The sequence below is a fragment of the Rhagoletis pomonella genome, unplaced genomic scaffold (genome assembly GCF_013731165.1).
Source record: "Rhagoletis pomonella isolate Grant_MI unplaced genomic scaffold, Rhpom_1.0 Rhpom_scaffold_00004, whole genome shotgun sequence".
Classification (NCBI taxonomy): Eukaryota; Metazoa; Arthropoda; class Insecta; order Diptera; family Tephritidae; genus Rhagoletis; species Rhagoletis pomonella.
In genome coordinates, this window is record NW_023458558.1 from 51,787,548 (window position 1) to 51,803,753 (window position 16,206).

A 16,206-nucleotide genomic window follows, 5' to 3' on the forward strand; every position below is an offset into this window, starting at 1 on the left:
GGCCACTTAATGCATGGCTACTCGCTGCAAATGCTCCAAATTACACAATCTCTACTGCACAACAAAGTGCCGTACGCTTCCACTTACCTGCACTCACGATCCTCTTTACAATTCTCTGCCACCGAGTGACAGGACGGTGGCGGGTGGTAGTATATGCCATTTGAACCTTGCTGATTACTGTTATCGGCTGGCCTTTGTGCACAAGTTGGATGGAGTTTTTCCTGTGCAATCATGCACATGTCGTGACGATTCGTTGTTTTTCTGCAAAGTGGAAGCAAAAATAAAAAATTAAAATTAAGAAAAATTTACAAAAAAGGAATTCCCACTCAAAAAAAAGTAGAAAATCATAGCAAATGAATGAAAAGGTAGAAATGTTCGAAATGCTTGAAGCGTAAGCGATTTCACTAAAGTGCAGCATCAAGACTCGAAAGCCACGAAGCGTGTAGGGGCCAGATAACTAGTAAGAATGTTGTAAAATCAATGTGACACGCACACAAGCGTGTCAGCCCGAGGCTTTGCTGCAGTTTAGTGCACGCAAGACGTTAAGGTGAGACAAAGGCAAAAAACGACACATACGAATGAGATTTTGATTTATACATACATACATACATAGTACTGGCGTCATTCAACTCTCTAAGCGGTACTTACTTGCAAAGGCAGAAGGCAATGTCCAAATTCAAATCCTCGTGAGGACCTTTGTAGAAGGCTTGCAGTGAGGTCATGCATGCATTGCGATTGCAACGGTGCATTTCACAATGCATCAACATTGGCTGCAGAGACGACGAGCATGACGCGTCCTCCCGACATGTGTCCAATGCAGTGTGGCAGGTACTCTGCACCATCGAAACCAAGCCACGGCCGGTGGGGCAAGGAATGGCGGCCGACCAGCATACAAGCAGTCATCAAATCGTTCAAGCGACCAAAGTCACGAAAGCGCCAAATGACACGCCCAATGCGTGTACGCATTGTTGTTGGTTGGTTGGTTGGTTGGTTGGTAGTTGGTTGCATGCGTCATTGATTACGAGTTGGTGGAGGTGATGGCGGAGCGGCAGCAGCACCGATGCCATTGAATGGTTAGGCATGACGTTGTGTGTTGACAATTGCATTCATAAAATGGTCAGCAAGCGCACGCAGGTCGATCGTAAAGTGGCGTGCATCCACAGCAGCAACGTAGGTGGAAATGGGTAGGAGAGTACGATAAAAGATTGAAAGTAAGAAAAAAGCAAAAAAAAGTCAGTTACACAGTTGTTAAGCATTAAAGAATCGCATGCAATCGCAATGCATGCGAATTGATTGCACCAGTTGGTTGCAAGAATAATAATGTGCGCCGCAGCAGAGCATAGAAAACCAGCAGCAGCGATGAAGTGCAACAACAGAGTGTAAAAATACTACAGATAACATTTTCGTATGCCAATGAGGCTGCTGTTGCTTGATTCAGAAGCTGCTGATGATGTTCATCTATTTAGACAATGCCACAAGCTATGTGCCACAGGGCGGCAACTTGATGCAACTATGCATTTTGACTCACCTGAAAGTGTTGCTTGATTATTTCCGTTGAGAGGTCCACTTCGACATCCTGACCACCTGATGAGGGGTGGGTGTGAACGCCGCAGCCAAGTACAGTGTACAGTGCGTCGGAAGCGTAGTGGGAGGGAGCGAAGAAAGGGCAGAGTAGGTGGCGAGGCAACCGCCCAACAGAACGTGTCCAAGTGAGCAGCAAAGAGTTTTTTTTTCGTTTTTTTGAAAATTTGTTCAGGCATCGATTTATATTTGTAAGCCAAATTGGAATTTTGGATTTTGATTTGTGTTTTTTGTTGTTGTTGTTGTTGTTGGTTTTTCGGCAACAATGTTGTGTTCGAAAGTTACAAGTCAAATGTATTTGTGTTTTAATTAACATTTTTGTTGTTGTGTAGGTTGGGAAAGTTGTACATATATACGTTGAAATGGTAGGATTTATGCGTTATTCGCGCGTCGTTTGTAGTTCACAGACATTTTTTTTTTTTTAGTTTGTTTCGTGATGGTATTTTCAGTAATATTTTCCAGCATTTGTAATTTATTTTTGATTTGTTCCGTGTTTTTTTTTTTTCAATTAAATTTGCGAAATGCAGTTGATGGAGTGATTTATTGAGATGCAAATTGTAGAGAAAACAACAAAAACGGAAAAAATTAATAAATGAGACATTTTTTCTTCACTCATTTGTTTTATTAACATGAGTATGTATCAAAAATATTCAAATATTTATTCTTTCTATAAAACAAAAGCGTTCAATTGATTTATTTTTTTTTGCTTGTAAAAACCCTGTAAATAAATCCTGAAATCGATATGTATGTACGTGTGCGGAATTATGCTTTACCATCTCATACACATACCACTTTGTTTTTGTGCTTTTTTTTGCCATTGGTTTCAGCGCAAGTTTTTATCGCCTTTCGAGACCGCATAAAGCGCGATAGTCAAAAAAATAAATAATAATAATGCAAAAAAAAAATACGCAACCACAGTAGACGCTGTTACTTTTCATTTAAATTTGTAGAAAGTAAAAACAGTGTAAATTTCATAGTGCAATTTAAAGTAAATACTCGTATAAAGCCTTCAAATACTACCAAAAGTTGTCCATGGCGCACTATGTTCTATTTTGGAAAAAAGGCACAAAATCAAATATCTAGAGTAGGAGGAGAGATATCTAGCAAAATTATAGTTTCGGCATTTTAAAGATTTTAAGTTGAGGAAGGCAGCGGAAATAGTCTCGTTCGTGGCCTTTAAAATTACCTTTAAAAACAGAAGGTTCTTCATTTCATTCAAATTCAAAAATTTTAGTTTGGAAGTCGAGTTTGAGATCATGGTAAATTTTCATAAAATCAGACCTTTAAAATGAACATCAAAAGTAAACGTTTTTGACGTAGAATACGTCTTACCTTAAGGTATGGGGGCTATGTTCAAATGTTGTAGTTGTAATTTTTAGAGCTTCACAAAAACGCTTATTGCACGAGAACTAATAAAGCGATTTCAAAGAAAAGTGTGGCGTTTCAAAGATAAAATTCCAAACCTGTCGACAGATTCATTTTTGTAAATAACCAATTCGGTTTCTGTCGTAAAAACAACGGTAAACATTGCCTTATTTTGGGGTCAATTTTGAGCCTTTAAAGTGCTCTAGCAACTTATTGTTGATATATATAACTTTTATTTTCGGGATATAGGTTCTTTGGAGCAGTAGAAATATTATCGGGTACAAATTTTATATAAATTTAACAAATATTGAGCATTTTAAGGCAAAAAATTGTTGAAAAAATTTGCAAATTTTTTTCATTACCAAAATGCTCGAAAACCGCTCGAATGATTTTGTTTTTGTTTTCTTTAATCAAAAATTCAAGAGTTTTCTTTTCGTTTGGTATATGGGAAGTATTGGTTGATATCTTCTATATATGTTTATTTTATTCAAATATATGGGCATAAATGATTTTCCATACAAAATCACCTCGTCATCATTTTGCAAACACGTGCACGCATTGGAAGCGTGAGAAGGAGACAAAAAGTATGTATGTGTCCGTAAGTACATATTTCGGGGTTTATCGGTATAATAATCGATACTTTGTCGGTTTTATTACCGATGTTTTTATCGATTTTGCTATCGAAATTTTTATCGATAATGTTATTGATTTTGCTATTGATATTTTCGGAACTTATCGATATAATGATCGGTATTTTTTCGATTTTGTTATCGATATTTTTTCTCGATTTTGTTATAGATATTTTGTTGACTTTGTTGTCGATTTTGTTATCGACACTGTAATCGATTTTATGATAGATTATTTATCGATATTTTTATCGATTTTGTTATCGATTTTATTACCGATATTTTTATAGATTTTGTTGTCGGTATTTTAATCGATTTTGTAATCGATATTTTTACCGGTTTTGTCATCGATATTTTTATTGATTTTGTTTACGATTTAGCTATCGATATTATTAATGCTTTCGTTATCGATATTTTCATCGAATTTGTTATCGATATTGTTATTGGTTTTGCTATCGATATTTTCGGAACTTACCGATATAATGATCGATACTTTTATCGATTTTGTTATCGATATTTTTTATCGATTTTGTTATCGATTGTGTAATCGATTTTGCTATCGATTTTGTCATCGATACATTTATCGGTTTTGTTACCGATATTTTTATCGATTTTGCTATCGATATTGTTATATATTTTTTTATAGGTTTTATATTCGATATTTTTATTGATGTTGCTATCGATATTGGTATCGATATTTTTATGGATTTTGTTATGGATTTTGTTATCGACTTTATAATCGATTTTGTTATCGACTTTGTTATCGATTTTGTAATCGATATTTTGATAGATTTTGTAATCGATTTTGTAATCAGTATTGTTATCGATTTTGCTATCGATTTTGCTTTCGATATTTTTTCGATTTTGATATCAATATTTTCATCGATTTCTTTATCGATGTTTTTATCGATTTTGCTACCGATAATAATCTCTTTTGTTATCGATACTTTTTGCTTAGTGTGTGCTTTTGTTTTTTTACTTGGATATGCTCTTAACCATACCACGTATTCTACGCTTAAATTTAGCGGCTGTATCTCCGATACAGCCTGCAGACCAAGACGAAGGCGCTGGACTGTTCCTTTTATTTCTTTTACAATTTTTTTTTTTACTTAAAAACAGTTTGTAATGAACTTAAAAAAATTAATATACCTTTTTTCGATTCTTGCCAGCTTGGAAATGGATTGCTTGACGCAGGAATCGCCATAATATGTTAAAAAGTTAATTGCATCCTGTTTCCGGGGTAAAAAAGAAAAGAATTTAAAACCTTCTATTTTGAAGGTAATTATTTTGTCCAACTGTACTATTTTTTCAAAATTTTCCATTTCAAAACCTTTAAAATACCGTTACAGTTATTTCGCTATCACTAATCATGCTACATATACATACTTATTTGATTATATCCCCTTTTTTCCAAAATAGAATAAAGTGCGGCGCATACGAAATATAGTTCCGTCTTTTTTTTTAATAATAATTAAGAAATTGCAACGAATACCGGCTGCTTCAGTCTCGCAATATCGTGATATATTTATCACACCTTTCCAAAACGAAGACCGCTTCTATGTAAACGCTTTCAGGAATCACTTTTTCAATAAGACCTTTTTGTTTTTTTGATAAGACCTTTTCTTGGCAGTTCCTCAAATAGTTCTGGCATTAAAAGGCTGCCAGGAAGGCATGTATCACAATAGACGCGTCGGTGCATGGCTGTAAATAAAAAAGAGCATGGTATCCAGCAAGGGAAGTCTATCGCTTCAAAATATCCGAAATAAGGGCTCCCAAAAAGTGTTTCTAATTTTGTCGACTGGATTGAAAATTCCACCCGCTAGGTGGCGCCGGAGTTATTTAGGAAATTCCTATATATTATAAAATTCATAATGCGCCAATAGATGACCTCTTAGTCGAAATATTTAGAAACCCCGTATGTCTTGTCTGATTCGGCCCTGTGTTTATGTTATACGATTTTACTTTTCATATCACTTACTACTTTTTATTTCATTCAAAGAGCAAAAAACTGTGTAAGCGCACCTTTGCCTCACGCCCTCATACAACCGAAATGGGAACTTGCGTCTACTTCCGCTTAAAGAAATTGCTTGGGGCGGACGTTACTGCGACAGTAAGACTCAGAGAAACTAGTTGATGGATCAAAGGATTCTTTGGTCATTCAGATATTCTAGGCGCATCACCGCGTCACGGGTGTATCAAGAAGAAGTATTTGCTATTTAGGACGCAGACGATATCTTGAACAAAGACCCAGAGCAAACAAACGAGTATTTTTCTCCTATCGCAGTCAGGCAACTGCCGAGTTGGCTTGGACATATAAGACCACATATTTCCAAGAAAGAACACGATAGGTATAGCTTCTCTTGAACGATATTCTAGAATGTACGGGGAACTTTTTGTCCTGTGAAACAGCGAGAATTCCTATTCCTATAACAGAAAACGCACATCCGTGCTCTTCAGTTTGCTTAAAAGAAGATTTATTGGCTTAGTCCTTTCGACCCGGATGGTACATATGTGTACCACTTAAAGTTTAAACATCCCTAGAAGTTTCTAATTGAATGTTTCTGGATTGTGAAATGTACCTTATCGTCTCTAAGGTTTCCTGAATGCATTCCTAAAGGTTTCGTTACATTTGTTTGCTGTTTGTGTTTACGACGCCGTTATTTGTGAGTTGCGTTCCAGCAAAATTGAAACGCGTAGTTGGTTTTTACACGATATTGAGTGCTGAAGCGCCGAAAATATTGAAAATAAAGTAGAACTGAAGTTTTTACGAATTTTGACAATTGTGGCAGGTAAGTATTTATAAAAAAATATTGGTTTTATGGTTATTTTAGTGAATGGTACCTATATGTACCATTCGTCCGGTATGGTGGTACATATATGTATTTATAGTCCGTTGGGTAGTAGATATTGCAAATCCCCGTTTTGAAGAAATTTTGTTGTTCTTCAAGAAAATGGATCCTGAAGATATTCGAAAAATTCAGGAAGATTAAGCTGATAGTGCTAGCGATTTAGAAGACTTTTCTGCAGGAAGCTCTGATGAATTGGTACCAAGTGGTGTCTCTAGCTCCAGCGGTAACGAAGATTCCGCAGAAGACGGAAGCTCTGAAGGACTGTACAAAGTGGTGCTTCTGGTTCCAGCGATAACGAGGATTTAGCAGACGACATAGTGAGTGAGGCTGTCGAGGAAGTAGCGTCGAACGCATGGGTCATTTATAATGACCTGAACCGAAACAAGATTGCATTCAAATCATTTTTAGTTACCTTAGCTGAGGCATTGGATCCAGGAAGGCTTACAAACCACAGTCGTTCGTCGATCAATAAAACCAGGCCGCGCACCGCTAACTCTCAATCACAAGGCAATGCATCAAAACAAACAGAGACGCACTAAGACCATCTGTAAGGAATGCCAAGTTCCGATTTGCAAAATGTGCTTTGCACCATATCATATGTGAATTATATGTATAGTACATTTTTCATTATAACCTTCCTCTTCTTCTTCACTAATCTGTACCACAACCCCCCGAGCCACCCTTTTATTGTTTTTCAGATTTTAATTCAGTAATAGTTTATATATTGCCTAAGTAACTGGCTCCAATCAAAAATTTTATTTTAGCATTGCTATTCGAAAGCCGGGTCGAAAGGGTTAGATGATATAAGACTAGAGGGTGACGCATCGAACCAACGTTATACATAGTTGCAAGATCATAGAGGAAATAAAATCATGAATTCGCTGAGCTATAGCTGATAGCTGAATACCCGCATTACGAGCTGTACTGATCGCAGGCAGTAGGGCTCCTTTCCGAGCCAGCTCGTCCGCCACATAGTTGCCCAGTATGTCCCTATGACCTGGTACCCATACAACTTGAGTAGAGTAACTCCTTGCCAGCTCATTTAGAGTACGTCTACATTCCATGACAATCTTCGACTTAGATTTGTCGCAATTAAGTGGTTTGATAGCTGCCTGGCTATCAGAAAAAAATAGTTACTGCATGCAGATTAGTATTTAGGAGAATCGACCAGCCATCTAGCAGCTTCGTAGATTGCTGTTAGTTCAGACTGAAAAACGCTACAGTAATCCGGCAGACGAAAACTGATGCTAAGTGAGAGTTCTTGCGAATAAATCCCACTTCCTACATTCAGGGCTAGCTTGGAGCCATCGGTGTAGAACCAGCAAGCAAAGCCTTGCAATATCTTGTACTAATTGAGAGTTTTCAAGAAGATACTCAAGTTGGCCTAGATGCTTAAATGCAACTTTTAAGTGCCTTTTATACACAGGATAATGTATTTGTAAACATATATAAATATATAAACCAATATCTATACGTAATAATATATGTAAATCACTACCAAATTTCACTTCCAATCCAATCACTTCCAAACTATTTCTTTATATCTTTTGAAAAAAAAAATACTCAATTCGCATAATTTAACATTTTAAAATAGATTGTTTCGCTGTTTCGATTCGATTGATTTCTTGTTTATTAACCTCAACAACATTAACATTTCTGTCAATACAAGCAGGAAAAAACACCGAATCTGACAACATAAGTACATTTACTTGTTTTATAAATACCCGCACAGTGATTGCCAATTATTGCTTTAATTCGTTTTTGCGGTAAAACATATTTGCATTATTAAATATTTAAAGCCACAAAGCACAATTTAATGTCATAGCGATGTAAAATTGAATTGCGAGTATTGCAGCGGGAGAAAAAAAGTTTATTTAAAAAAATACATATGTCTGTAAGTATTACACATATATGTATTAAATATACAAATAACAAAACCGTTAAATAGGCGTATCAATTTTAAGTCGCTCATTAACCCCTGCTGCGCTTGGATTAAGTTCTGCAAAAATCACTTTGGCATTTAAGGGCTTTAAATAATGCGATGTAATTGCGCAATTGGCTGCATCAAATTGTAAATGTCACTTTTTGCATAGGCTACTCGTATTCCTGAAGTAGTTAGACAGTTAAATAAGCAGTTGAACTAAATATACTTTAATGTAGCTGCAACTGGTACTTATGTACAAATGCATTGGAATATAGTATTTGGAAGTAAACAATTTTAAAACAAAGGAAATTCGTTTAATTCATGGCCTTTTGAATTTCTGCTACCCTGCACTACCATTTCTTATCAGAGTACTGTCAAATTTTGACTAGGCTATTCCATTTTATTTTTTTTTGACAGCCATTGTAAGCAGGTAAGCTCTTGAGTTTTGACGAAAATTAGCACCAAAACCAAGATAAATACTATTGGGACTCTTTTAATTCACTTGCGCTCGTGGCGTTCATTTCCAAAAATTTCCTTAAAACTCATTTTCTGCTAAGGGGTCATTGCATAAATCGATTTTGAGTAAATTAGCTTAAATAGTGACTAATTTATCGCAGTCGTCGTATTTCCGTAAATTACCGTTATATGGGAGGTGGGTGTGGTTTTTGTCTGATTTCAAAAATTTTCAACGAGTTTCTTAGTGAGGCCTTAGGCAATGTCCTCACCGAGTTTGGTAAGGATTGGTAAAGGCACTACAGAGATACAGCATTTAATCATAAGTGGGCGGGGCCACGCCCATTTTCCAATAATATTATAACTGTCTCATTTTACGCCAAAATTCTACTTCAAAGACCAACTTTCAACAATTCGGATTCAGTATTTGCGGAAATATCTTAGTTTTTGCATATTTCGAAAATACCGGTATATAGGAGGTGGGCGGTGTTATTGCCCGATTTCGTCCATTTTCAATCCCAACCTATCTTGGGTAAAGAACAACCTACTTACCAAATTTTGTTGACAAATCTCAATCTCTGAGTTTTAATTGGTGGTTTGTTATAAGGTGTGAATTGACAATACAAAATATATTTTTATCTTTTCTCCTTGTTGTAGTTTTGAATTTACAGGCAGTTTTGTAATGAAATCTAATCGGAACGTTTCTATATATAAAATAATTTTAATCTAAAAGTTGTCACAATGAACCAGATGTATTTTATTAAATTTGTGGTGAATAAACAGTTAAAAGATTCCGAAAACTTCTAAGACATTTTTAAAGAAACATTTTTCTATTTGAAATCTAAAACCCCAATCTTTTGGTAAACTGTGCTGTGAATACTTAAAACAGACTTCGAATGGGCTAGGAGACCCTTACCGCATTCGGAGGAAGTACGTAATCCAAAATTGTTTTCTCCCGTGGCACATCATTTGAAAAAATCTTTAAGGAAGTGAGCAGTGACAGTGAGTTCGAAGGGATAGCCTCTACAAAGCCAAAACTTCTCTCCCAAAACGAGTTAAAGGAGATGATAATAATAGTCTAATACTATCTAAGAGTCTTCAGCGGTATTGGCTTCTATATTGAAAAAAAAATGTTGACGTCAGGTGAAAAAACATATTCTACCATGCAAGAGAGCAAGGCTTGCTACTTTATTTTCATTCAGAAAATTACATTATTTTTTCTTCAGATCTGCAAGGTTTTATTCTGGAAATGGATCTGACAGTATATTTTAAATCCACTTTTAGTTCCAAGAGATAAAAATAGATTGCTCCAATGCACATAAAGTTGGAGCTTATGAAACAATATCGACGACCCCTAATCGACAAAAAGACGTAAAAGATATTTTTGTGGCAAAATTCATGTAATGGGCAATATTTTTCTTGTATAATGGGAAAATTTCATGGTCTAAATAAGAAAAATTTATAGGGTAATTATAAGTCGAAAACCCTGCATAAAAAATTTTTCAGTTGATCAAAATAACCAACTTCAAGTTAGCTTTTTTGAAGGTATTCAAATATCCTCATTCAAAAATTACTTTCAATACACTTTTTTTGCACTTCGCATATTATTTTTCGTATTCAGGACAAATAAAGTAAAGGCCGAAATTTTATATTATCATTTTGATATTACGTCTGATCGAATTCAATTATGAGACCCCTACAAAAGAACATGTAAACAAATAAGCAAACATGTAGGGTTAAATAAAATAAGTAAATAAATAAAAATATAAAAAATTATAAAATCTTTTTTTTTTATTGATAGTTTACGTTCAAATGTTGTTAGCTACAAACTAGTTGAAATCTAATGCAGAGGGAACCAGTTCTCACGGCCAACGGAAATAGTTATCACTAGTCGACTGCTAGTTAGTTAATAGTTAGCTACAAACTAGTCCCATTTCCTGCAGGGTACTTAAGTACTCCGAAATCGTAAGTAGGGTGGCTAAGATGCGCTGATTTAATCAGTACATGTGCTGATTTTTTTTAAATTGTACTGATTTTTAAGAACCCGAACTGATTTTTACATTTAATAAATATTTCTGTAAATTGGTATAATCGACATTTCCTTGAGGTTAACATGTTCAAACAAATGGCTTTTGACAACTCATACGTGTGAGCAGATTGAAAGCAATATATTGAACGTTTATTCAAAAGGTGACAGCTTGCAATTATTTCCTTTCCTTTCATTTCTAAAAGTCGCCTAAAGGAATATTTTTATGTACGTAATAGCGAAATAAATTCAGTCTTTGATAGACATTGTATTGGAATTATAGTTCGTCTGCTGATATTGCTGATACACGATTTTTAGTGACCGTAATATCCGTAATATTTAACCTTTTCGGAACCGCCTTCTAACAGACAAATTACGGTACCACGATTTTCGAGTGAACCCTATTCCATCATTGCACACAACTTACGTAAGAAGCTTGAAAGCCCAGGAACTTTTTGTTAAAGTTACTTTTCAAATAGCCATTAACTTAGCATGCGTTTTTTCAGTTCATGTATCAAAACATTTGCTATTTATTACTACGTAAATATAATAAACAAATAGTTCAACCAACATATATGTATGTTTGACCATTTTAATTATGCATGTTTGGAAGTTAATAAATTATTCGTTAGCAACTAAATTAAACAGTGGATTTAATTACGAGTTCACGTAAATATCTATTACTTTGTTTTTATTGTTCTACATATTTTTCTATGTATAAAATCATAGTGTTTTGTATTTCAACTCATTTGTTGCTGAAACCACATTTTAAATGAGCAAACTAACCATATGGCCAACTGACAGCACTCACACTGCCCTGCCTATTAACACACCACCGGCCAGCAGCACCTCAGGCACAATTTCAGCTACAAGCAGCCGTTTGCGTAGTGGGTGGTAATTATTATTATATTTTTTTTTTTTTTTGTAAGACTCCGAGTGAGTGTGCGGCTCGCTGTTGCCGTTGGACAGTGGCATTTGATTAATGACGCTTTAAATGCGTTGCCACTCCGATATTAAAGCAAAAAAAATGGCATGGCATGCGTTGTGTGTGGAGCCATAGGAAATCATATAGCGGGTAATCCTCGCCGGTTCTACGCCAGCACCGCTGCGCATCGCAAAGATGTGTAGCTAGTCGTGGTAAAAAAAAGTTGCTACTTACATACATGCGTACATGTGTATGTTTGCGTATATGGGACATGTAAGTACATACATACGATGTACTTATGTATGTATGTATTTATGTATGAAAAAATGTAAATTATTGCTTGTCATTTGGGGTGCCAGAAAAATTTATTGACAAATAAAATTTATTCGCTTCCATTTAAATTCATTTCATTTCAAGTGGGTAGTAATCCAATTAAATTGTATTAGTAATTTAGTGGCAGATAATAAATTCATTAAATTGTTACTGCGTTACAGTTATTTGCAGTTGACCATAAAAAGGGAAGCGCAAAATAGAAGAAGAAATGTACATTGGTATGTGCACATATTTTATTTGGTATGTGCACATATTTTAAAAACTTTACACCGTAAATAAATATTTTTAAGCTTTAATAACAGCGAATATGCAAATTTATAAATAAAATCGTGAAACTTCAATTATATCTAAATATTTTCATGTCAGTTGGCTATAAATTACAATGTGGTAGAGCCATTTTAGCGCCTCAACCGAATGGTGCCGAGGCGGTAGCATCCATGTTTGCCAAACCCTAAGACGATTTTACTCCACCTTATCACTATGTCCATTTACAGTGGGTTGAAGATGCCAATTTTCAATTATGTTTTTGGACATTTTTTATGCATAAATTTACTTTAAATACAATTCATGGATTTAGAGATCTAATTCTAGTAAGATTTCACGAGATTTTTTTTTTGAAATAATTTGACCTTTAAATATTAAATACTGTACTCAGAGACGCACAATAAAATATTGCAAGCAAATTTTTGGTACAAAATTTTAATCTTAACTCTTATCATCGCTTTTTGCAGTTAACTAAAAATTGAAGTTGAGGTGTTAAAGTGTATTGTGTAGTGATGCCATTATGGTAACCGCATGTAAATTAGGAAAAAATGTATAAATCGCATTCTCATCTTCAAAAAATTATATTAAAATAATTTGATAAACTCTTTCGTAAGAAATTCTAACCCCTGAATATATTTCCCATTAGGGGTCTTTTTGACTCTTATTTCCAAAAGCAAATTAAAACGCAACTCGGAGGGTTAAAATTTCCTAGCAAATATTAATCACAGCTTTTAACTAAGGATAAGAAAATAAATAAAACTTCCATAAGCACTTAAAAAGAAACTATGTGTTCCAAAATCTTGCTTTATCGCTGACTTCTAGATAAGCTCCGGCATAACACTTTACCAGAACTCTTTAAGCTTCTTGCTGCAATTTTTAGTTAACTTCTGCAATTAAGGATCTAAAAGCCCCTTTAAAGGAGGAGTATAGGATAAAAATTTGTTTACGAAAAAATGCCTCGCAAAATCCTACACTAAAATTTTCCACAGTGTTATTTGTTTATTTCTGCGCTTTGTTAAAAAATTCGCCGTTGTGAGATAAACTTGCTCAACTAAAAAATGTCGCCCTTAGACAATTTTTTTTTTGCTTTTTTATGTATTTTAGATGGTAAAGCGCAATTCGCGTTCAATTGCAAATTGAAGGTGGGCAACTCACTTTTTGACAGTTTAATGCTGAAATCATTCAAAGCAAGACAAATTAAGAAGAAAATAAAAATTATAAAAAAAGAACTCAAAAAATCAAAAGTGAAAATAAATTTTTAAATAAAACCAAAAGTAGCTTAACTGACTTTAGAAGGTTGGACTGTGAATTAAAAAGTAATAAATAAGTTAAAATTTTGTATAGAAGAGAATGTGTAAAATATTTGTTTAAAGGAAAATTGGTCTATCTCGACTGAGGCTACTTTAATTGACGCGTCATACTTATTTGCAAGACTTACTTTTGCTAAAGGCATTGCAAGGGGTCCCAGTTAAGTTCACAAAATAACGTAGGTGTACTTACTTATAAAAAGTTTTCATCCAAAGCAATATCTATTCAAAGGGCATTTGATTTTTTTAACCAAATGTTTTTTGGGAATAATTTTATGCACTACTGCGAGCTTACCAAGCATCCCGAATATATAACTGGAAAAAGGGGTTTTAGTATGTGCTTATATTACGTTCATCTATCACAAGGGGAAAAAGTAATAACAAAGCGGAAATATAATATTTGTATTAGGATGGCCCTTAAAATATCACCATCATAGGACATCAGTTTACTTTGTTATATATATAAAATAAAGACACAATTTTCGAAATTTAAAAAAAAAAAAAAATCGGCTAGCTACCAGGATTTGAAACAATTTATTTTGACTTTGACCAGAAAGCACTCACCGAGTTTATTAAGTTATATGAATAAGTTTCAATAATATTTGTTTATCAGATTTTAAGTCAAAAAATTGTCGAATTTTTGAAATTTAAATTTATAAATTTTTTCCAAACAGAATAAAATCATGCCTCATATAAAATTTAAATGCTGATATTTTTAAGGTCTACCCTAATGTGTAACTATTTTCATCGAGCTCTAACTGTCACAAACGTAAGCTACATTTTTTAAAATTTAATTTTGGATCCAGAAATGCTTTTCTGTAACAAAAAAGAAAACTTAGAAATAACGTCGCTTACGTTATTTTTGCGGTTGGGGCTCGATATAATTTATTTGAAAATAGAATATCAAACTTTTGCCAAATGAAAAAATGTAACCACTTTAAAAAAATAATTGCTTGTTAAATCACAATTCACAGCTGAACTTATTTGTATAAATGATAAACAAAACTTTTTACCTAGAAGTTAAACCAATTCGCCGTTTTCTTAGCGTTCACAAAATCATTACATGCACTAGCCGTACTCAGTTCAGCCAGACACGCAAGAAAGTAGCAATATCACGAATGGCGGCGGATACTCTCCAATGAGTGACAGTGGCATGGATAATATTTTACACCCTAACTATTTGGTTTTTGTTATCCAGACGCCACTATCCAATCCCTATATAGAATCGCTCGGTGATTTCGAAAATCGAGTTTGTTTTTTTTTTCTTTGGATACGTTTTCGAGATATTTGCAATTTACCGTTATTCCGCATAAAACAAAAAGTGGTTCCTTTTGATCACGTATATCTAACGAACAAATTTAAAAATTTTGAAAAAGAATACGGAAAATGAAAGCCAATGAAATTCTCCATTTAGAATTTATATGCGGCTCGTTTCCGCCTCGGTCTTGCCCACCCCTGGAATAGTATTTTTACAAGCATTGCATATATTCTTTTGTTGTCAACAGAAAAGGAAAACATATTTGACACTACAAAATAAAATGTTAACAAAAATGACAATTCATGGATCACTTCGAATAAAAAAAAAAAATCCAAATCGCAACCGCGCTGCTGCTATTTATTCAATGTGCCTTGCCTACACTCATTTCCTCAATTTAACATTATTCATACGCAGTGGCAAACATACCTATCTACAAATTAAATTAAAGCCTTATTTTGGCCTCCTTTAACCCTGAATCCATGCTTGAATATTTACCCTTTATTTTATATGGAATACCCAGAGTTAGAAGGTCTTCCACTCAGCTTCCAGCGCAAAATCTACAACGAATTATTATAACGGAGTACGAATTTTACCTGATATCAGACACACACCGACAGGCCTGCTTCTATTTGCTTTTTGTAACTTGCGTTGCTTTGAGAACATACCTTCTCATCTACCTACAAAATGGCGGGGTATTTCGAGGATATCTTAATACATTTCTACCAAGAGAAAGTGTTATTGTCAAAGATCTACCTTAAAGCGTAAGTTTAGTTACTACAGAAGCGTTCTTTACTTAACAGCGTAATTATGCTTAGCCTTTTTTGTAAGACTTCGATTAAGCTGAAAATTGTTCGGCTTTTACTCGCTGAATGTCGCTTTCTATTGTAAACAAGAAGGAAGCTCTTTAAATCAAAAAGGGAACCCTTTAAATCAAATATACTTACAGCCTGTTTCACCAGCAATTTAAATGGAAAATTATTTTTAATTTTCTATCAATTTCCATATGAAATTCACAAAATTAAAATCATTTTTCACTTGCATATATTGCTGTCGTGAAATTGGCTGTTAGGCTTGCAAAATTATAATAAAATTTGTGTGTACATACATACATACATTTTGAGTTGGAAAAAGGTAAACTAATATCTAAACGAAGAAATAAAATTTGCGAAACTTTTTTAAAAATCAATAACGGTGGTAATAACAAAAACGGTATCAACAATTTAAAGCGATAATGATGACGCAAAAGACAAAAATTGTTTTCGGAAGTGAAAATTTAACGAAAAATTTGCAATGTT

At 34.3% G+C, this 16,206-nt stretch overlaps 1 protein-coding gene across 1 annotated transcript in view; it reads right to left on the reverse strand.

Annotated features, from left to right (window-relative positions):
- LOC118737764 overlaps positions 1-16,206 on the reverse strand; it is a 188,302-nt gene that overhangs the window by 21,330 nt on the left and 150,766 nt on the right. Inside the window, exons 9-11 of the mRNA XM_036468510.1 lie at positions 1,529-1,584; positions 649-833; positions 88-261 (exon numbers count right to left, since the gene is read on the reverse strand). Coding sequence (XP_036324403.1) covers positions 88-261; positions 649-833; positions 1,529-1,584 — 415 coding nt within the window. The remainder of the gene's footprint in view (positions 1-87; positions 262-648; positions 834-1,528; positions 1,585-16,206) is intronic.